The 16910-nt window shown below is 43.0% G+C and overlaps 1 protein-coding gene across 2 annotated transcripts in view; it reads right to left on the reverse strand.

Annotated features, from left to right (window-relative positions):
- VDR (vitamin D receptor) overlaps window positions 1–16910 on the reverse strand; it is an 86208-nt gene that overhangs the window by 19142 nt on the left and 50156 nt on the right. For both annotated transcript variants that reach the window (XM_053374467.1, XM_053374475.1), the window contains one exon: window positions 10288–10418. In XM_053374467.1, coding sequence (XP_053230442.1) covers window positions 10288–10418 — 131 coding nt within the window. The remainder of the gene's footprint in view (window positions 1–10287; window positions 10419–16910) is intronic.

Consider the following 16910-nt stretch of genomic DNA (forward strand, 5'->3'; position numbering starts at 1 on the left):
ATTGCAGGCTGCAGGCTATATTTTACAATAAAATATACTCACATGAGTCCTATGGGTCCTAGATTCTGGAGAGGGTAATAACTGCAACTGCTCTAAGATTTTTTTTACCATGCAGAAGACTTAATACACTGTTCTTTCAGAGCATGGCACATTTTTCTAGAGAGCACAATGAATAGAAGGTCACTTTTCCTATAAGCAAGAAGGGTGGGGATGTCCTTGCTTGAACTGAATACTGATGGAGACATGCCACATCATATATTTCAGAAGGAAGGAATGCAATTAGTTTTTTTGTAGTTCTGAATCAAACATCGCATAACAAGTAATAAATGGCCGCAAAAAGTAATGAAAACCACCATGGGTGCCCAAGTGATTCACCATTAACAGAGAAGCCAGTGGGATAGTATATTAAAGGAAGTTTCAGTATGCTGACCCAGGCAAAATTATAAACAGGTGAATCATCTTTCCTCAGATTCTGGTCTGCATGATAGGGCCATTTACAATGTTGCTACAGGACTGTATGTACTTTGGGCTCCCTGACCCCCACCCAATATTCCATATACAAATAGGAATAAAACGATCCCTTAATTACCTAGTCCTAATCTGACCCCAGCACACAGCTTCTTAAGGTAGCTCAGTCAGAAGAAATAGATTGCAATAGATCTACCTCAGCACTGCCGGCATTGACTGGCATTGAACCGGGGACCTTGCGCATACAAAGAAGATATTCTCATCGCTGAGCTACAGCCCTCCCCATTTTGAAACCGCAGTTTCAAAGCATTGCCCAGTGTAAACCTCCTTTAGACTGAGCAATGGCAGACAGCAACTGCAGAAAGTACTACTTCCAGGCCTTGTTCTTTTCCAACCAGTTACAAAGTACTACAGTGGTACCTCAGGTTACATATGCTTCAGGTTACAAATGCTTCAGGTTACAAACTCCACTAAACCAGAAATAGTACCTTGGATTAAGAACTTTGCTTCAGGATAAAACAGAAATCGTGCTCTGGCGGCTCGGTGGCAGCAGGAGGCCCCATTAGCTAAAGTGGTGCTTCAGGTTAAGAACAGTTTCAGGTTAAGAACGGACCTCTGGAACGAATTAAGGACTTAACCTGAGGTACCACTGTACAGCATATGACTTTCTTCTACTTGCTTTTCAGCCAAATTGAAAAATGGCACACTGAGAGAGTTTACAGTAGCATTCCTGGCACTATTACAAAGGGCTTTTAGGCTGCGTGCATTTAACGCACGTGAGTTTTCCCAAGTATCCTGGAAACTGACTTTTTACACACCCCCCCCCAGCATGCCTCTAAATTTGGGCAGCGAAAACAGGCACAGCATGGCTTGAAAAAGGTAACAATCTGGTCGCAAGTGTTTCACTCTGTGACCATGAATGGAAATGTGTTCTGTTCAGAGTAAAACCTCTGGGTCCAAACCCCCAAAATATTGATTTACTGTGTTCGTTTCATCAGTCATTGACTCCAGTTTAACTAAGCCATAATTTGTTGTTCTCAGCGACATAGGAATTGCAATGAATGGCACATACATTCTTTACAGAGTCACATCTACTGCGGCTGCTGCTGCTGCACTGTTTGTTCATGAGAAAATCTCTCATTGCCACATCTTTAGTTGCTTGCAACAAACAGTCCTTCAATAAAACTCATCTCAGCATTTGTTAGGAGGTAGGAAGAACTCGCAAAGAACTTCAAAATTATACATTAAATTATAAATTAGAACTATAAACACACAGACCAGATCACTGGTTTGGGATACTCCCATATAACCTCACTGATCCTTTGTCGAGAGAGGAGAAATAGGGTATACAAGTATACGTGTAAACAATGAAGAAATGGTCCATTTTCTTAAATGCAACCTACAAAAGTGCTAACAGTGTTTCGTGTTTTGGTAATTTTATTTTTAATGCCAGAACTTAAGATGTCCCTAACCTCTTTGTCTCCCCCATGGGGGCTTCATACAGAACTCAAACAACAAACTGTAAGCACCAAACTAGAACACAGGAATGGTTTGAATTAGCAGAAGTGTGGAATTTCACCAAACATAGCAAATCTCTTCTATGCTCAAGTTCTGGCTCTTAAAAGGTTAAGATAAACTTTGCATCTCAGAAATTGCTAGGGCCACAGATGTTTTCCTGTTGGAGTGGCCTTGGCTGATTTAAATCAGATGTATATAGCAGTCATGGGAACCTGGTTTCTCTTCACATCAGGATCATTATCAACATACACAAAATTCCTACAACTAATGTTTACACATGCTACCTTCAGAGGTGGTGGGGTCTCAAGTCATGCAGAGCTATGCAGGTGTGAGTGATGGGCACAGGTATCATTAACACAGCAACTGTCCCTATAAATAAAACAATGAGGCCAAAGCAGCCTGTGTGCAAATAGAAAACTCTACTGCACATCCATAGCTGCAGGCTATTCTTCCTTTCTTTATTAATTGCAGGTTATTCCTCAGCCAGCTTCCCTTTCCAACTGCAGCATCCCATAATATATCAAATGGTCCTCTAAAAGTTCCCTCAACTTCCAAGAGTGACTTTTAGGTGTGTGCCCTTGCCTCCACACCCTCAAAAAGTCCCAGTGCAATGGAGTGTTCTGTACACAGCTCTTTGGACCTCGCCCTGGAAGTCCAACACAAGTAGATGGGAAAATAAAACGTAAAGTCAAATGTTTGAAATTTAGGAGGGAAAAGTATTATGGCTTGAAACACCTATGGTTTTCTGGATTGTTAAGCTGGATGAAAGTGGGCAACATCAGACCTCAGGGTGACAAAAATCAGAAACAAAGCCTCAAAATGATACCAAGATATAGGAAACTTCGTATTTCTTATCAGAAGTTTAATCTTATATCTGATTTCCTACATCTTTGCAGCATTTTGAGGCGTTGCCTTTTTGCCTCCCTATACTGTTGGCATGCCAAACACGAAATACAGTCCTAAATAAAACAAACACTATGTTATTACAGCTTTTCTTCGTAACCACCATTTAGAATTTTATTTGCTTTTGCACAACACAATGACAGTGATGGCTTATTGTGTTTTATGTTGGTAAACATAGATAATGCAATCTGGAATAGGTTTAGATTACAGAGACGTTTTCTTAATTCATACAGCACTGTTGTCTTTTCTTTCATATTTTACATTTGTACCCCTTAGTTAAAATGTTTCAAATTAGATATATAAACACTCCTAACCCAAGTGTTTTTCCCCTTGGAAACACACTGTATGTTTTTATATGGGCCTGCCATTTATTTATGTCAGGCATAGGCAAACGTGGCCCTCCAGATGCTTTGGGACTACAACTCCCATCATCCCTAGCTAATAGGACCAGTGGTCAGGGATGATGGGAGTTGTAGTCCCAAAACATCTGGAGGGCCGAGTTTGTCTATGCCTCATTTATGTAAAGATGGGGTGGGGGAGCCAAATACACTGAATGCATTTACAAAACTATGTTCCACATGAATCTCCCCTGTGAAGGTTTTCATTTAACAGTGCGCAAAGCAGGCAGCTTTGCATGCTGGTACTGTTGGGACGCAGGTGGCGCTGTGGGTTAAACCACAGAGCCTAGGACTTGCCGATCAGAAGGTTGGCGGTTCAAATCCCCGCAACGGGGTGAGCTCCCATTGCTCGGTCCCTGCTCCTGCCAACCTAGCAGTTCAAAAGCATGTCAAAGTGCAAGTAGATAAATAGGTACCACTCCAGCGGGAAGGTAAACGGCGTTTCTGTGTGCTGCTCTGGTTCACCAGAAGCGGCTCAGTCATGCTGGTCACATGACCCAGAAGCTGTATGCCAGCTCCCTCAGCTAACAAAACGAGATGAGCACTGCAACCCCAGAGTTGGCCACGACTGGACCTAATGGTCAGGGGTCCCTTTACCTCTACCTTACTGCCTGTTTTATATGAGGTTTTCACTGCTCTACATTCCTAAGTAAACAGGCCCATCCTTTGCATAGGCTTTATCACCTTTATGCTCTTTCCCATTAACATCAAGTTGTTCCTGCAGCCATATATTCTGCCAGCTCTTTCACCATCATGCTATCATAGGATTTATTCCCTTTCATACTTTCCAGTGTTTTCACATTCTTCCCCTCCCCGCCCCACTGCATCTCAATTTTCAGACATGAGACTTACATGAGAAAAAACAAAATACATCATCATCAGAATTACACAAAATCACCTATGTTTCTCCTTAAAATCAAACACAAGTCAAAAATTGATTCCATATCCAGTCACACATCACCAGAAAAATGCATCATATATTCAATTTTTTGTTAAATTAGCATAATATATGAATGCTATTAGTTAGTGATGCAGATCAAAATTAACATGAAAACCCATGGTAGTTTTTACTTCACATTATAGACAAATTGAAGTAACTTGTGACACACACACACACACACACACACACACACACACACACACACACACTTCATACTCAACCCAGGTCCTGCCCTTCTTGATATACACGTCTCAAAAGACAATGGAGTGTGCCTCCAGGGGTGAAGTAAAACCAGTGTGTTAGCTGCACTGAAGTGACCTTCCCAGTGTGCAAGCCTACTTCATCAAAGGTCTTGGCAAGGCAAGACCTTCTGTGAAAGAGTCCTGAGGGAGACCATTCCACTGTCAAACAGCTCTTACTGTCAGAAAGTTTTCCCTGATGTTTAGTAGGAATATCCTTTCTTGTAACTCGAATCCATTAGTTCAAGTCCTACCGTCCAGAGCAGGGGGGGAAATAAGCTTGTTCCCTCTTCCATGTCACAGCCCTTGAGATATTTGAAGATGGCTATCATATCTCCTCTCAGTCTCCTCTTTTCCAGGCTAAACATACCCAGCTCCTTCAACCATTCCTCATAAGGCAAAGCTTCTTTGCACCTCTTTTGTAAACCTCCTTTAGCATGACTTGTCCAGCACCTGTCAACTTGTTCAAGAGCTCCTGTCTTCATCCTAAGTAGACTTTTTTCTCTTATCTATCATGTCATTGAAAAAGACTTTATGTCCTGCTGCTGACTCAAAATATTTCCCATTGGCAGACTTTTCCTTTGTCTAGTCTTGCATGTTTCAGCTTAGTACAGTAAATCCAAATCTCTTCCATCCCTTGCTACAACATAAGGTTTATCTATGTGTGGGATTCGGGTGGTCAAGGTGCCTGTGCAAAGGAATGTAATTAGGTGAACCCTTCAAGGCCAAAACTTTTGTAGCTGAAGCTGAGGGAGCAGTCAGGCACAAACTCACAGCGGACAGGCTGTTGTCAAAACAAGCAAGGCCAACGATAGTGGCAGATTAACAGAGTCACTCTTGTTTACTATTTAATTAGGATGTTTTGAGAACTGCCAGCCTTGGAAAGAATTAGCGCTACGTTAGTACTCACGGAAGGCTCTTGCGCTAATGGGATGAATTTGTTGGATACAACCCTTAGTTCACAGAAGTGGAATGCTAAATCCAGGATGTAGTATGGATTGCAACAGCTGCTTCCAGGAAAAAAAAACCCCAGCTAGTTAGCACCCTAACAGAGAGCACGACCCTTTTAGTAATTTGGCCTAGAGCTCTTTGAAGCACATTCTGTTCCCATTCATTTAACTAGCGGACAGCCGGGAAAGGCTATTTTTAGCTGGAGTCAGTTAAGGTTTCCTTAATCATGTAACTATTTCACGAAAAGAATAATTTATTTATTTATTGAAATAATTTTCATTGGAGATTTCCATGAACTACAAATAACGTGCAATGTCTTTCACTTTTTTTCTTGATCATATTACAAAGTCTTTCAATGTAATATGGAAAACAATATCCAAAGGTGGGGCAGAGGGTAGAGGGACACCCCATGCCGCTACTGAGGTTTCATGGTAGCCTTGCCAAATTTACGAACTAGGCAAAGTAAGTGCAGTTCCACTGGAGCTGCCGCTTACTCCCGCAAAGGACTGCAGGAATCAAAGTCCTCAGCTCTCTTCAGGGCTTGCTATGCACAATTATTCCACAAAGGCATTGACTCCATTTAAATGCTACCTGTCTAATGAGTAGCATTTGGGTGGGTGGGTTAGAGGGAAACACTGTTACAGGAGAACGGTCTCTTGCTATTGAGATTCTTTGTTTGATTACAATACAGGGTGGCTTACAATATACAGTGGTACCTCGGGTTAAGTACTTAATTCGTTCTGGAGGTCCGTTCTTAACCTGAAACACCACTGTAGCTAATGGGGCCTCCTGCTGTCGCCGCGCTGCCAGAGCACAATTTCTGTTCTTATCCTGAAGCATAGTTCTTAACCTGAAGCACTATTTCTGGGTTAGCGGAGTCTGTAACCTGAAGCGTATGTAACCTGAAGCATATGTAACCCGAGGTACCACTGTTGAAACACAAAAATATACAGCACGATAAACAACGAAAACAATGCCCCACAACCGTTTAAAGCAGGGGTCAGCAACCTTTTTCAGCCGTGGGCCGGGTCCACCGTCTCTCAGACCATGTGGTGGGCCGGACTAAATTTTGAGGGGGGGGGAATGGACGAATTCCTATGCCCCACAAATAACCTAGAGATGCAATTTAAATAAAAGCACACATTCTACTCAGGTAAAAACACGCTGATTCCCGGACCATCCGCAGGCCGGATTGAGAAGGTGATTGGGCTGCATCCAGCCCACAGGCCTTAGGTTGCCTACCCCTGGTTTAAAGGGTCATAGACTGTTTACCGTATTTTTCGCTCCATAAGATGCACTTTTTCCCTCCTAAAAGGTAAGGGGAAATGTGTGTGCGTCTCATGGAGCGAATGCAGGCGGGAGGCTCTGCTCAGCGCTCCCTTTAAAGAGCTGTGTGGAGCGTGTGTGCGGCTCTTGGGGGCTTTTCCCTGAGGAGGGAGAAGGGCAGCCCGTAAGTCCCTTCTCCCTCCTCGGGGAAAAGCCCCCAAGAGCCGCAAACACGCTCCATGCGGCTCTTTAAAGGGAGCGCTGAGCAGAGCCTGGGATGCATACAGGCTCTGCTCAGCATTCCCTTTAAAGAATATTTTTTTTCTTGAATTCCCCTTCTAAAAACTAGGTGCGTCTTATGGTCAGGTGTGTCTTATGAAGCGAAAAATTAGCCAAAGGCCTGGAAGAAGAGGACTGATTTTGTCCGGCGCATAAAGATATGTAACAAAGGCACCAGGCGCACCTCTCTAAAGAGAGCATTCCACAAGTGGGTGGCCACTACAGAAAAGGTCCATTCTTGAGTTGTTGCCCTCCAGACCTCTCACAAGAAGGTATGTGAAGATGATTGCAGGTTCTGCGTAGGTTTATACGTGGAAAGGTGGTCCTTGAGATATTGCGGTCTTGTGCCGTTTAAGGCTTTATAGGTCAAAACCTGCACTTTGAATTGAGCCTGGAAACTAGCTGGCAGCCAGTGCAGTCAAGCCAGGATTGGTCTTATATACTCAAACTGTCTTGTCCTGGTGAGCAACCTGGCCACTGAATTCTGCACAAGCTGAAGTTTCTGAACTGTCCTCAGAGGCAGTCCCAAGTATAACAAGTTGCAGTAATCTAAGTACAGTCATCTAACTGGGCGCCACAATTTAAGAAGGATATTGACAAGCAGCAACATGTGCAGAAGAGGGCAACCAAGACGGTCAAGGGTCTTGAAACCAAGCCATATGAGGAACAGTAGGAAGAGCTGGGTATGCTTAACCTGGAAAAGAGGAGACTGAGAAGAGATATGATCGCCATCTTCAAATATCTCAAGGGCTGTCACATGGAAGATGGAGCAAGCTCATTTTTTCCTGCCCTGGAGCATAGGACTCAAACCAATGGATTCAAGTTACAAGAAAGGAGATTCCAACTAAACATCAGGAAAACTTTCTGTTACTAAGAGATGTTCGGCTGTGGAATGGACTCCCTCAAGAGGCTCTGGACTCTCTTTCACAGGAGGTTTTTAAGCAGAGTTTGGATGGCCATATGTCTCGGATGCTTTAACTGAGATTCCTGCATTGAAGGGGGTTGGACTAAATGACCCTTGGGGTCCCTTCCAACTCCATTACAGTGTTTTGATGGGAAAGAAAATCCCTTGTGCCTCTTCTGTGTGCTCTGCTGAATGGCAGAGTAGTGGGTGGGAGCAGTGCTTTTTTCTAAAAAAAAATATGTTTAGGGGTACTCTCATTTTCCTACTCATATTGAAATACTGCCCCTCAATGAGGCCAAATATAAAGTCACAAAATGTTTAGGCGTATGCATACCTCTGCGTCCCCCCAGGGGGAAAAGCACAAGGTGGGAGTGCGTATCTAAATAAGTATGTGTGTCAGCTTGAGTGTTTGCTAAGAGAGTAGGGGATGTATGAATATCTGTGTGGGCTCGTGCATGCATGCACACACACAAGAAACAGTGCCTGAATGTGTGTGAATATTTGCGTGCCTGTGGCAAGTGTGCACTAATAGTCCACACCTCCTAGAAACTTAAAAAAAAAAAAACTAACACAGAATGGCTGCTATAAACTTTACATCCCTCCTAAGTTAGAAAGAGAAGAATGGAACAGCCCTGGATGAGTTATGCTTCCTCAGAAGGGGAACAATTCCAGTAAAGCAGCAGTCTGAGTCATAAGGAAAGGAAGTGCTTCTATTATCACAGCAACTAACAGCTCAAAATACCATTAAAAAAATTATACTTTCACACATTATATTGCTCTAGTAAAACAATAGCACATCTACTTTGACTGCCAGCAAAGTAAAGAGGGCACTTTCTCTGGAAGAGAAGGAAGAAATGCTACATTAATCTGACCACAGTGAACACAAACTGGGCAAGATTACATGGACTCCTTCCAATCACTAGTTTCTGCAGTTAGTTAACTAATAATTATGTGCTAGGGAGTTGATTTCCAAAATAAATATTGGTGTTACAGTTTCAAATGACTGCTGAGTAAGGAAGATTTGGCTGCTTACAAAGGTGAAAGGAAACAGAATGTTGTCTCCTGCTAAATTAAAATCAGAGGAGACTCATTGAAATTAATAGGCATAAATTAGTCATGTTAATTAATTCCAGCGGATCTATTCTGAGCATAACAAACATTGAATACAATACAGAATACAAATCAAATCAAGGATACTGCCAGTTAAGCACAAGAAGGACCAAGAATCTCCACCAGGAGTAGCCAACATGGTGTCATTCTGATGTTATAGACTACAACTATGGATGTTTTTGACAACTGAATCCCAGCTATGTCCAGGAAATTCCAGATGTATGGCAACCCTACTACAACTCAAACCAATCTCAAAGAGTGGTAGTCAAAAACTTGTATAGCATACTACATTGCCTACCCCTGATCTACATAGTAGAGCTGATGTAGGGAGCCTTTGGCTCTCCAAACGTTGCTGAGCTACAACTCCCATCAGTCCCGGCAAGCATGGCCAATGGCCAGCGATGATATGAATTATAGCCCAGCAACATCTGAAGCATCCAAGGTTCCCCACTGTTATATTAGACACTGATAATTTCTTGCCAGTTTCTTTAACACAGTAATGCCATCTGCCAAGAACCTAGCCCACACCAGGATGTCAGACAATGGATTTTAAGACTATGCACCACCACTGAAGATTAGGCTGCAGGAGGGACCTAGAAAAAGACTAGATGGGAATTATGCTAGAGTTCTTAATGTGATACTCCCCAATCCCTATAAAAGTTTCCAGGTGAGTGAACAAGTTTGGTTACAGCAGCACAGAGACTCTGTTGATCTATACCCAGTGGTAGACCTGCCACCAATTACTTTGTCCCCACCTCTCCCTGCCCCAGACTTAATGGGAACTCGTAGAAGTATAGGCAATAAATGTTTTCTTGTTTCAAGTTTTGCTAGTTTGCTAGCAAATGGCCTAAAACAATTCTAAATTCTAAACAGCCTATCAATGATTTACTACACTTCCATCTTGACAAGACTGCTGATCCTCTCTCTTACCCTCTTGCCTAATAATCTTCTTAGCCAGACACTGAAAAGGTGAAGGGACACAAATACCTTTCAGGTTAGATCTACTACAAACACACACACCTCTTTCGCCTAGGTAGACAGATGCTTTAACTTTTGTATTAAGAAGAGTTTAGGTATCTAAATTATTATTTTTAAGGCAGGGGAACACCCACATATTGACAAAATACGACTATTGGGGAAATCTAGGTAAAGGAACCAACTTTCGCCTCCTCCTTTAAAAAAGTGAACCAAACATGGAGGATGGAATTTTCAAAATGTTTTTAAGTGAATCAAAGTGACTTGAGGAAGTGATCTGGATTCTCAGACTCTTGGATTATTGCAATGTTTCTATTGTGCTACATGTTTACTCACACTCTTTCATCATGCCTATGTCAACGCAGCGCTTCAGCCGGCAGGCTTGACAGTGTCGCCGGTTATCTTTGGTGATTTTACAATCGCCATTGAAAGGACATGTGAACATCGCTTTCCTTTTCATGCTCCTCCTGTGGGGGGAAAAAGCCACACAAAATATATAATCTTTGCTTGCTTGCTTTTAGGAAAATACATCAGTTTTGCATGGTTACCGTTCAGAAAACAAACAGTGTGGCAGACCTGCATACAAAACGAGCTAAATGGGCAACGTAAAAGTATTTACCAGGCATGGAATAAACATCCCCTACATAGCTACTGTTCTGTTTCTAAGAAATCTGGTTATTTTATTTAAAAATCTGCCCTGTTACTATACTTTGAAAACAGTAACCATCTGCACGTCTTCGTGGTTTTCTTTCTAAAAAGAACTTAATATTTTAAGGAACACAAACAGAAAAACACAGTTTCTTGTCCAACGGATGCAACTTGTACCATAAACAGGAAAACATTAACCACAGTCTGAATGGCTCAAATAGAGCCATCTAAAGTTGAAGAACTATTTAGGAACTGAATAGAAGAACAAACAAACAAACAAACAAACAAAAACAAACAAACAAACCCAGAATTCAAATCAAAAACAAAGATGTAGCATTTGACAATTTTCAAGCATTTCTGATTATAAATCTGAGGGAAAATAGCCCAAAGCAGCAAAATGAAAGAATTTCCAGAAAAGACTAACTGATTTGCTCCATGAGTTTCCATTGGCAAAAATCGTCAACAGATACATGAAGTTGACAAAGAATGTGATAGGAGCATAGATACACAACAGTCTGCAAAGGTGACACATATAGACTCAGAAGTGAAGCAAGAACTGGCTAGTGTTTTTCTTTACTTAAAAGACTCCTGAGACCCTGATAAAGCAAACAGCTTGGATATTATCTCACTGGTCTACTGGACAAAGAAATTCAGAGAATGACAAGAGGCAGTATCACTGGAGCAGGAATCAGGAGCTTTCCCATACTGGTGTAGCCCAAATACGTTAGCTCCTGGATTGTAGCTTCTTTGCTACCTCCTCCCTGAGTGTTTTGTTGCAGCGCTGTCCTGAGCTAAGTTATAGTTTGGCTTACTGTGTTATCTGAATCTGGCTCGTGGTTTCCCTCTCTCCAGACTAACCATGAACTATAACCAAGGTTTGCCATTTGGTTTTTCTGGGGAAGCTAAACCACGAGGAAAGGCTCAAATGACACATGAAGGCAAACTATGTCTCAGCTTGACACAGCAACAAGATGACCAGGGATGAGCAAAACGGCCATAATCTCCTCTCTATGTGTTCAGACAAAACCATAGTTTAGTGTGACGTACAAACAAGGCCACCGTGTAACCTTGGAAGAATGGCAATCTCCTTTTCTTCACTGTTTTATGAAGTCATGGAGAAAAGTAAGTCTCTCTCCTTATACAAGGCAATTGAAAGCAAATGTCCTTCACTGCTGTTGCTGTCGTTAGGAAGCATTTGACATCTCTACCTTTCCCCTAGTTGCACATTTCTGTTTATGTAAATAAATGTAATTGGGTATAACATTTAAAAAGGCTGACTAGACTGGGTGGACGGGTTTAAAAACTAGCTAGGTGTTAAATGCATTTTGCCTTTGCAGATTTTTCTTGGTCTGTCTTTTAAGGAGTGGGGGAAGAATCTTTGAAGAGACTCCTCTGCCTTCCATAGAATGTACTCTTCATGCAGTTATGTAAGAAAATGATGAAATACTGTACTTACAAGAGTGAGCTTGGTATGCTTAACATGGCATAAGCCAGTAGGCAGATGCAGGACATAAACTGCCCATCTCACTGATCCACAGTGTTACAAGATTGGTAGTGAGATATTCCATCACAAGATATTTTGGTAAAGTGAACAGTATACTAGCTTTTGAGCGACACATGAGTTACTAATGAGGAAAATGAGAAGCAGCTTGCTATACTTCCAAGGGATTGCTGAAAAAGATCAATACCCTAAGACGTTCCATTCATCACTGCTCCAATATCCCACAAGTGTGACAAGTCAGACTGCAAATTCAGGGCCAGTTCACACTTTACAAGAGAGATGAGTCTTATTGTTTGTTTACTGTATCTCCTTGTGTGAAAACAGTGAAAGGTCAAAGGCAGGTGTTATGTCAAGCACAAGGTGCTTATGCTGGAGACCCACCACTGGCCATGATTCCCTGGCTCATACTCAAGCACTTTTTTGCAGATAAAGGTAAAGGTACCCCTGCCCATACGGGCCAGTCGTGTCCGACTCTAGGGTTGTGCGCCCATCTCACTTAAGAGGCCGGGGGCCAGCGCTGTCCGGAGACACTTCCGGGTAACGTGGCCAGCGTGACGAAGCTGCTCTGGCGAGCCAGCACCAGCGCAGCACACGGAAACGCCATTTACCTTCCCGCTATAAAGCGGTATCTATTTATCTACTTGCACTTAGGAGTGCTTTCGAACTGCTAGGTGGGCAGGAGCTGGGACCGAAAGACGGGAGCTCACCCCGCCGCGGGGATTCGAACCGCCGACCATGCGATCGGCAAGCCCTAGGTGCTGAGGTTTTACCCACAGCGCCACCCGCGCCCCTTTTTGCAGATAGGCATCTCCAAACACACTTTTCAGAGCTCACTGTAGCAGCACTGGTGTACATGTAGCAACCCCTATGTAAACACAACTGACAATCACCAAAGGGCTTCTACTACTCACCCTTATAAGTGGAATGCCCTGTGACTACATGTATGCCAACCTCTTCTAGCTCTGTACTAGACTGGTAACCATTCAGCAATTAGAACATGATGCATGTGGACATGCAAGAACAGATTAATTCAGTCTCCTCTAAATGGGCCACTAATTAATTTTAGTCACCACCATCTGTTAACGGGGAAACATAATGTAGCCCATGACACAGTTTAGGAATGGTGGGGAGGATGGGAACATCTGTGAATAATTCAGTGATTTATCCTTAATAAAAGACTTGTGAATTAGCTCAGTTAAGCTATAGCTGCAGTAAAGGAATGCTGCCTGTCTCCAATACTAACAGCAGGAGCAAGGGCAATTGAATGTGGAAGTTCCTTATTTTAATCTTGACCTGTTAAGAGCTGAATCACACTTTACATTGCGGGGGTGCTACGCACAAGCCCAGGGTTTGGAGCAGCATACGTTGTAAAGTATAAAGCAGAAATGCATGTTTGTAGTAATACAGTAGCCATGCACCAGGGAGATGAAAGTGGCCACAACTGTCTAGCTTATGTTCGCTGCATATTTAGAAACATGTATTTTTGCTCCATGTTTTGCTGTTCTATTTATTGTTAGCATACTTTTCATATTGTATAAATGTGAATCAGCTCATAATAGCTAATAGCCCTGGTAGTTACAATAATTGCTGCCCCAAAGCAAAAAAACAACAACCCCAAACCCCAACTGAACCTAAACCAAAACAGAATATGTCAAAACTAATGAAATCTAAATAAATAAAAAATTACTTTGAGATTTAAGATTGTCTTGAAAATCTGCCCTAAAGGACTGGGAATACAAAAACAAATCTCTGCCACCAAGAGGGCAAGTTTTTCTTATGAAGTAAAACTGTTTCCTAAAACATACAACTATCTAGTGCAGCATGCCTCAGAACAGGTCCCCATACTTCTCATCAGAATAACCCATAAATAGAAGTGTCTCTGCTGCACATCTACTGGTCCTGTCTTTGGCCAGAAGTTACCTTATTTTCCAGGAATCTGTGTCGCCTTATTTTCCAGGAATCGGAGTCCTCTCCAATCAACCATTTGGTTGCACCTGCTCCTAACTTGAGAGGTCTTACTTAAAGTCACACCCTCTTCTCCCCACCCACCAGATAGACCTTAAACACTCTCTACTTTGCCAATCAGGAAGTTCATTAAAGTTGCTCAACGGTCAACTATATTTTGCTTGAATCTCTCATGCACTAAGCAAGATATCTGGCATCTTCCCACTGCCAAATTGGAAGAGAACCCACAACTGCTTAGAAAGAGGACTCTGAACCTTGGGGAAGGGAAGGATAAATCAAAGATGGAATAACAAACTCTAATGATGCAAGAAAGAGCCAAAATTATAGCTCCAGGGCAGAAGAAGGTGGAGGGAGTCCTTCTTCAATGCACACTGTCATGGAGGTGGCAGTTGCGAGGAGGACAACAGCAATGACACTGGTGGGGTGGTGACTGGGGCCACTGGGCAGGGGCAATGTGCCCGCCCCAGCCATGGAGGAGTGTTGGCACTGGGGAGCTGGTGCTACTGTTGCCTTTCAGGGGTCTGGTGCTGCAGGACATGTGCCTGGGCAATGAGTGCCAGCTGCAGCACTGCCTGGCTGAGGCTGCCCTGTGCACCCTGTTGGTGTGCCAAGCCGGCTTGGGAAGAGACCCTTACCAGGCAGAGGACGACAGCTCACAGCGCTTCATGCCACATCTGAACTTCTTGGAAGCCGACTTGCTGCGCCCTGTGAACTTCCACATCACTGCCAACAAGCCGATTGTCTTCTTGCACACCCAGAAGACAGGCAGCACCACCTTCAGGTGCCACTTGTGCAACATTCAGCTGGAGCAGCCCTGCAAGTGCAAGGCTGGGCAGAAGAGGTGCACCTGCTTCCGTCCGGGCAAGCAAGAGACCTGACTCTTCTCCCGCTTCTTCACTGGCAGGAACTGTGGGCTTGCTGACTGCACCAAGACACCAACTACATGTCTTGAGAGTTAGCACAGTGTGAAGGAAAGTCCTCACTCTTATTTAGGTTCAGGAGAAAAAGAGAAACTTCCCTCAATGCTACCACCTCTCTCATTACATTTTTACCAAGCAACCTTACATCAAGAACTCCTGAGAAAATTGAGTAAGGGAGCTTCCAGAGTGGCTTACCGAGCACTCATAGCAGCATGGCTATATGTTAGCAGGGTGCCCATATGACACTGTCAGCATTTGGTTGTTATCCTGCATGAGATAATTACACCACATAGTGCAGGACAACCATAAATTTTTCGGTGGACCAACAGCCCATCTGGAAATGGACCCCGTAAAGATACACACACACACCCCGACTGATAGGAATAGACAAATCAGCAATGCTATATATAGAATTAAGAAAAGACACCCAGTATTTCATATTCAGTACATTGCAAAGGTATTAATTATCCAGTCTAGTTTCTACAATTCTTATCAGTATTTAAAATTTCATCATAGATATCAGACCCATAACAAACAATCCAATATGAACAAACTTCAAGAGGTGTCACAGAGGACACTGGGAAGGCAATGCACTCTAAAGTGTTGAAGACTATATTTCCCAATAGAAGAGAAACCACTGAAAGGCCAATACCAAATGGCTTCCCCAAATTTAGTTTTGCAAAACATCTCGAGGGATTTGCCATGAAGGACCAAGTGGACTATATTCTATTTTGATCAGTCAGTGTTTGCGAAGCAGTTGAGAACTTTGTTGTTTCAGGTTTAAAATGCAGTTACTCAGTGTTCCCTAACAAGACATGCACTTCTAACATTTCTTTATGAAGGCCTTCACAGAAAGGGTGAAAGGCAAGGTGTTCGGCAAACTCTTTGAATCATGGTCAGGAGAGGAAAATGTCCAGAGGGGGAAGTAGTTATGCGACAGACATCTCATTTCTAACATCCTGGTTTGGTCTCAAGATGTCATTATCGTTGCTTTGAAACAAAATAGCCTAGTGCAAGTTTCCCCTATGTGACCTTTTCCATCCACCTCCAAGGTCAGATAATGCTGCAGGGATTTTCAGGCTTAACCCCGTGCATCATTCATGCCATTGGCGTCCCTGCAGCCACCACTATGTCAAGCAGCGCAACTGGCATTTGCCTTCAGCACGTTTTCAGAAAAAGATCAAGCGCTGCTGGTCTGAAGTCATGGAAACTCCAGCTTCCTTGGCAACTTACCTCAACTATTGTGCCACATTTAATGGGCCAGAACTAGATGTTCCAAGAGATACAGAGCAGCAGCTGCTCCATGTCTCTTTCTGCTCTCTTCCTCGTAACATCGAGCATAACACAATGCATGGCGTGACATCATTGTGCTGTGAATTTCCCATCCTAGCTCCTTCTAATCAGCCTCCTCCGAAGGCAGATCATTCTCCTGCTTGACTGCTTTGGTAGAGAATGAATTGTCCAGTTGCACTCAATGCAAAATGGCCTGCCATCAGAGGAAAACTTCCACTGTATCTCTTTCAGAGTCTTTGCTCCGTGTCTGCCTTCTTCCAACCTTTTGGGGTTTAAGAGAGGGAGGGGTGCCTCAAATTTTAATCCATAAAAGGCATCCCTTAGATATCAGAAATTTGGAAAGTATTGTCCTATAAACCTGGTTTCCATGAAAGGAGAAGATCCTCCTTGGCCAGATATCTGAGCATGAGATTTTCTGACAAATTCTGAAAATGATTCAGATTTTCTTAACATTTCACTGGGAGTGTAGTACATGGCTCACCAGGCCTCACTCATTACCTTCTAAGGTTTCTTAACAGTGATCCTTGGAATAGATGTTCCATGCACGTGTCCTTCAAAGTTGACAAATGGCATGCACTGACGTTTATCTTGTCCAGAGCACACAGCGCATGACTGATTAGCTGAAGGCACTA

This window comes from Podarcis raffonei, chromosome 2, assembly GCF_027172205.1.
Source record: "Podarcis raffonei isolate rPodRaf1 chromosome 2, rPodRaf1.pri, whole genome shotgun sequence".
NCBI classification, from domain to species: domain Eukaryota; kingdom Metazoa; phylum Chordata; class Lepidosauria; order Squamata; family Lacertidae; genus Podarcis; species Podarcis raffonei.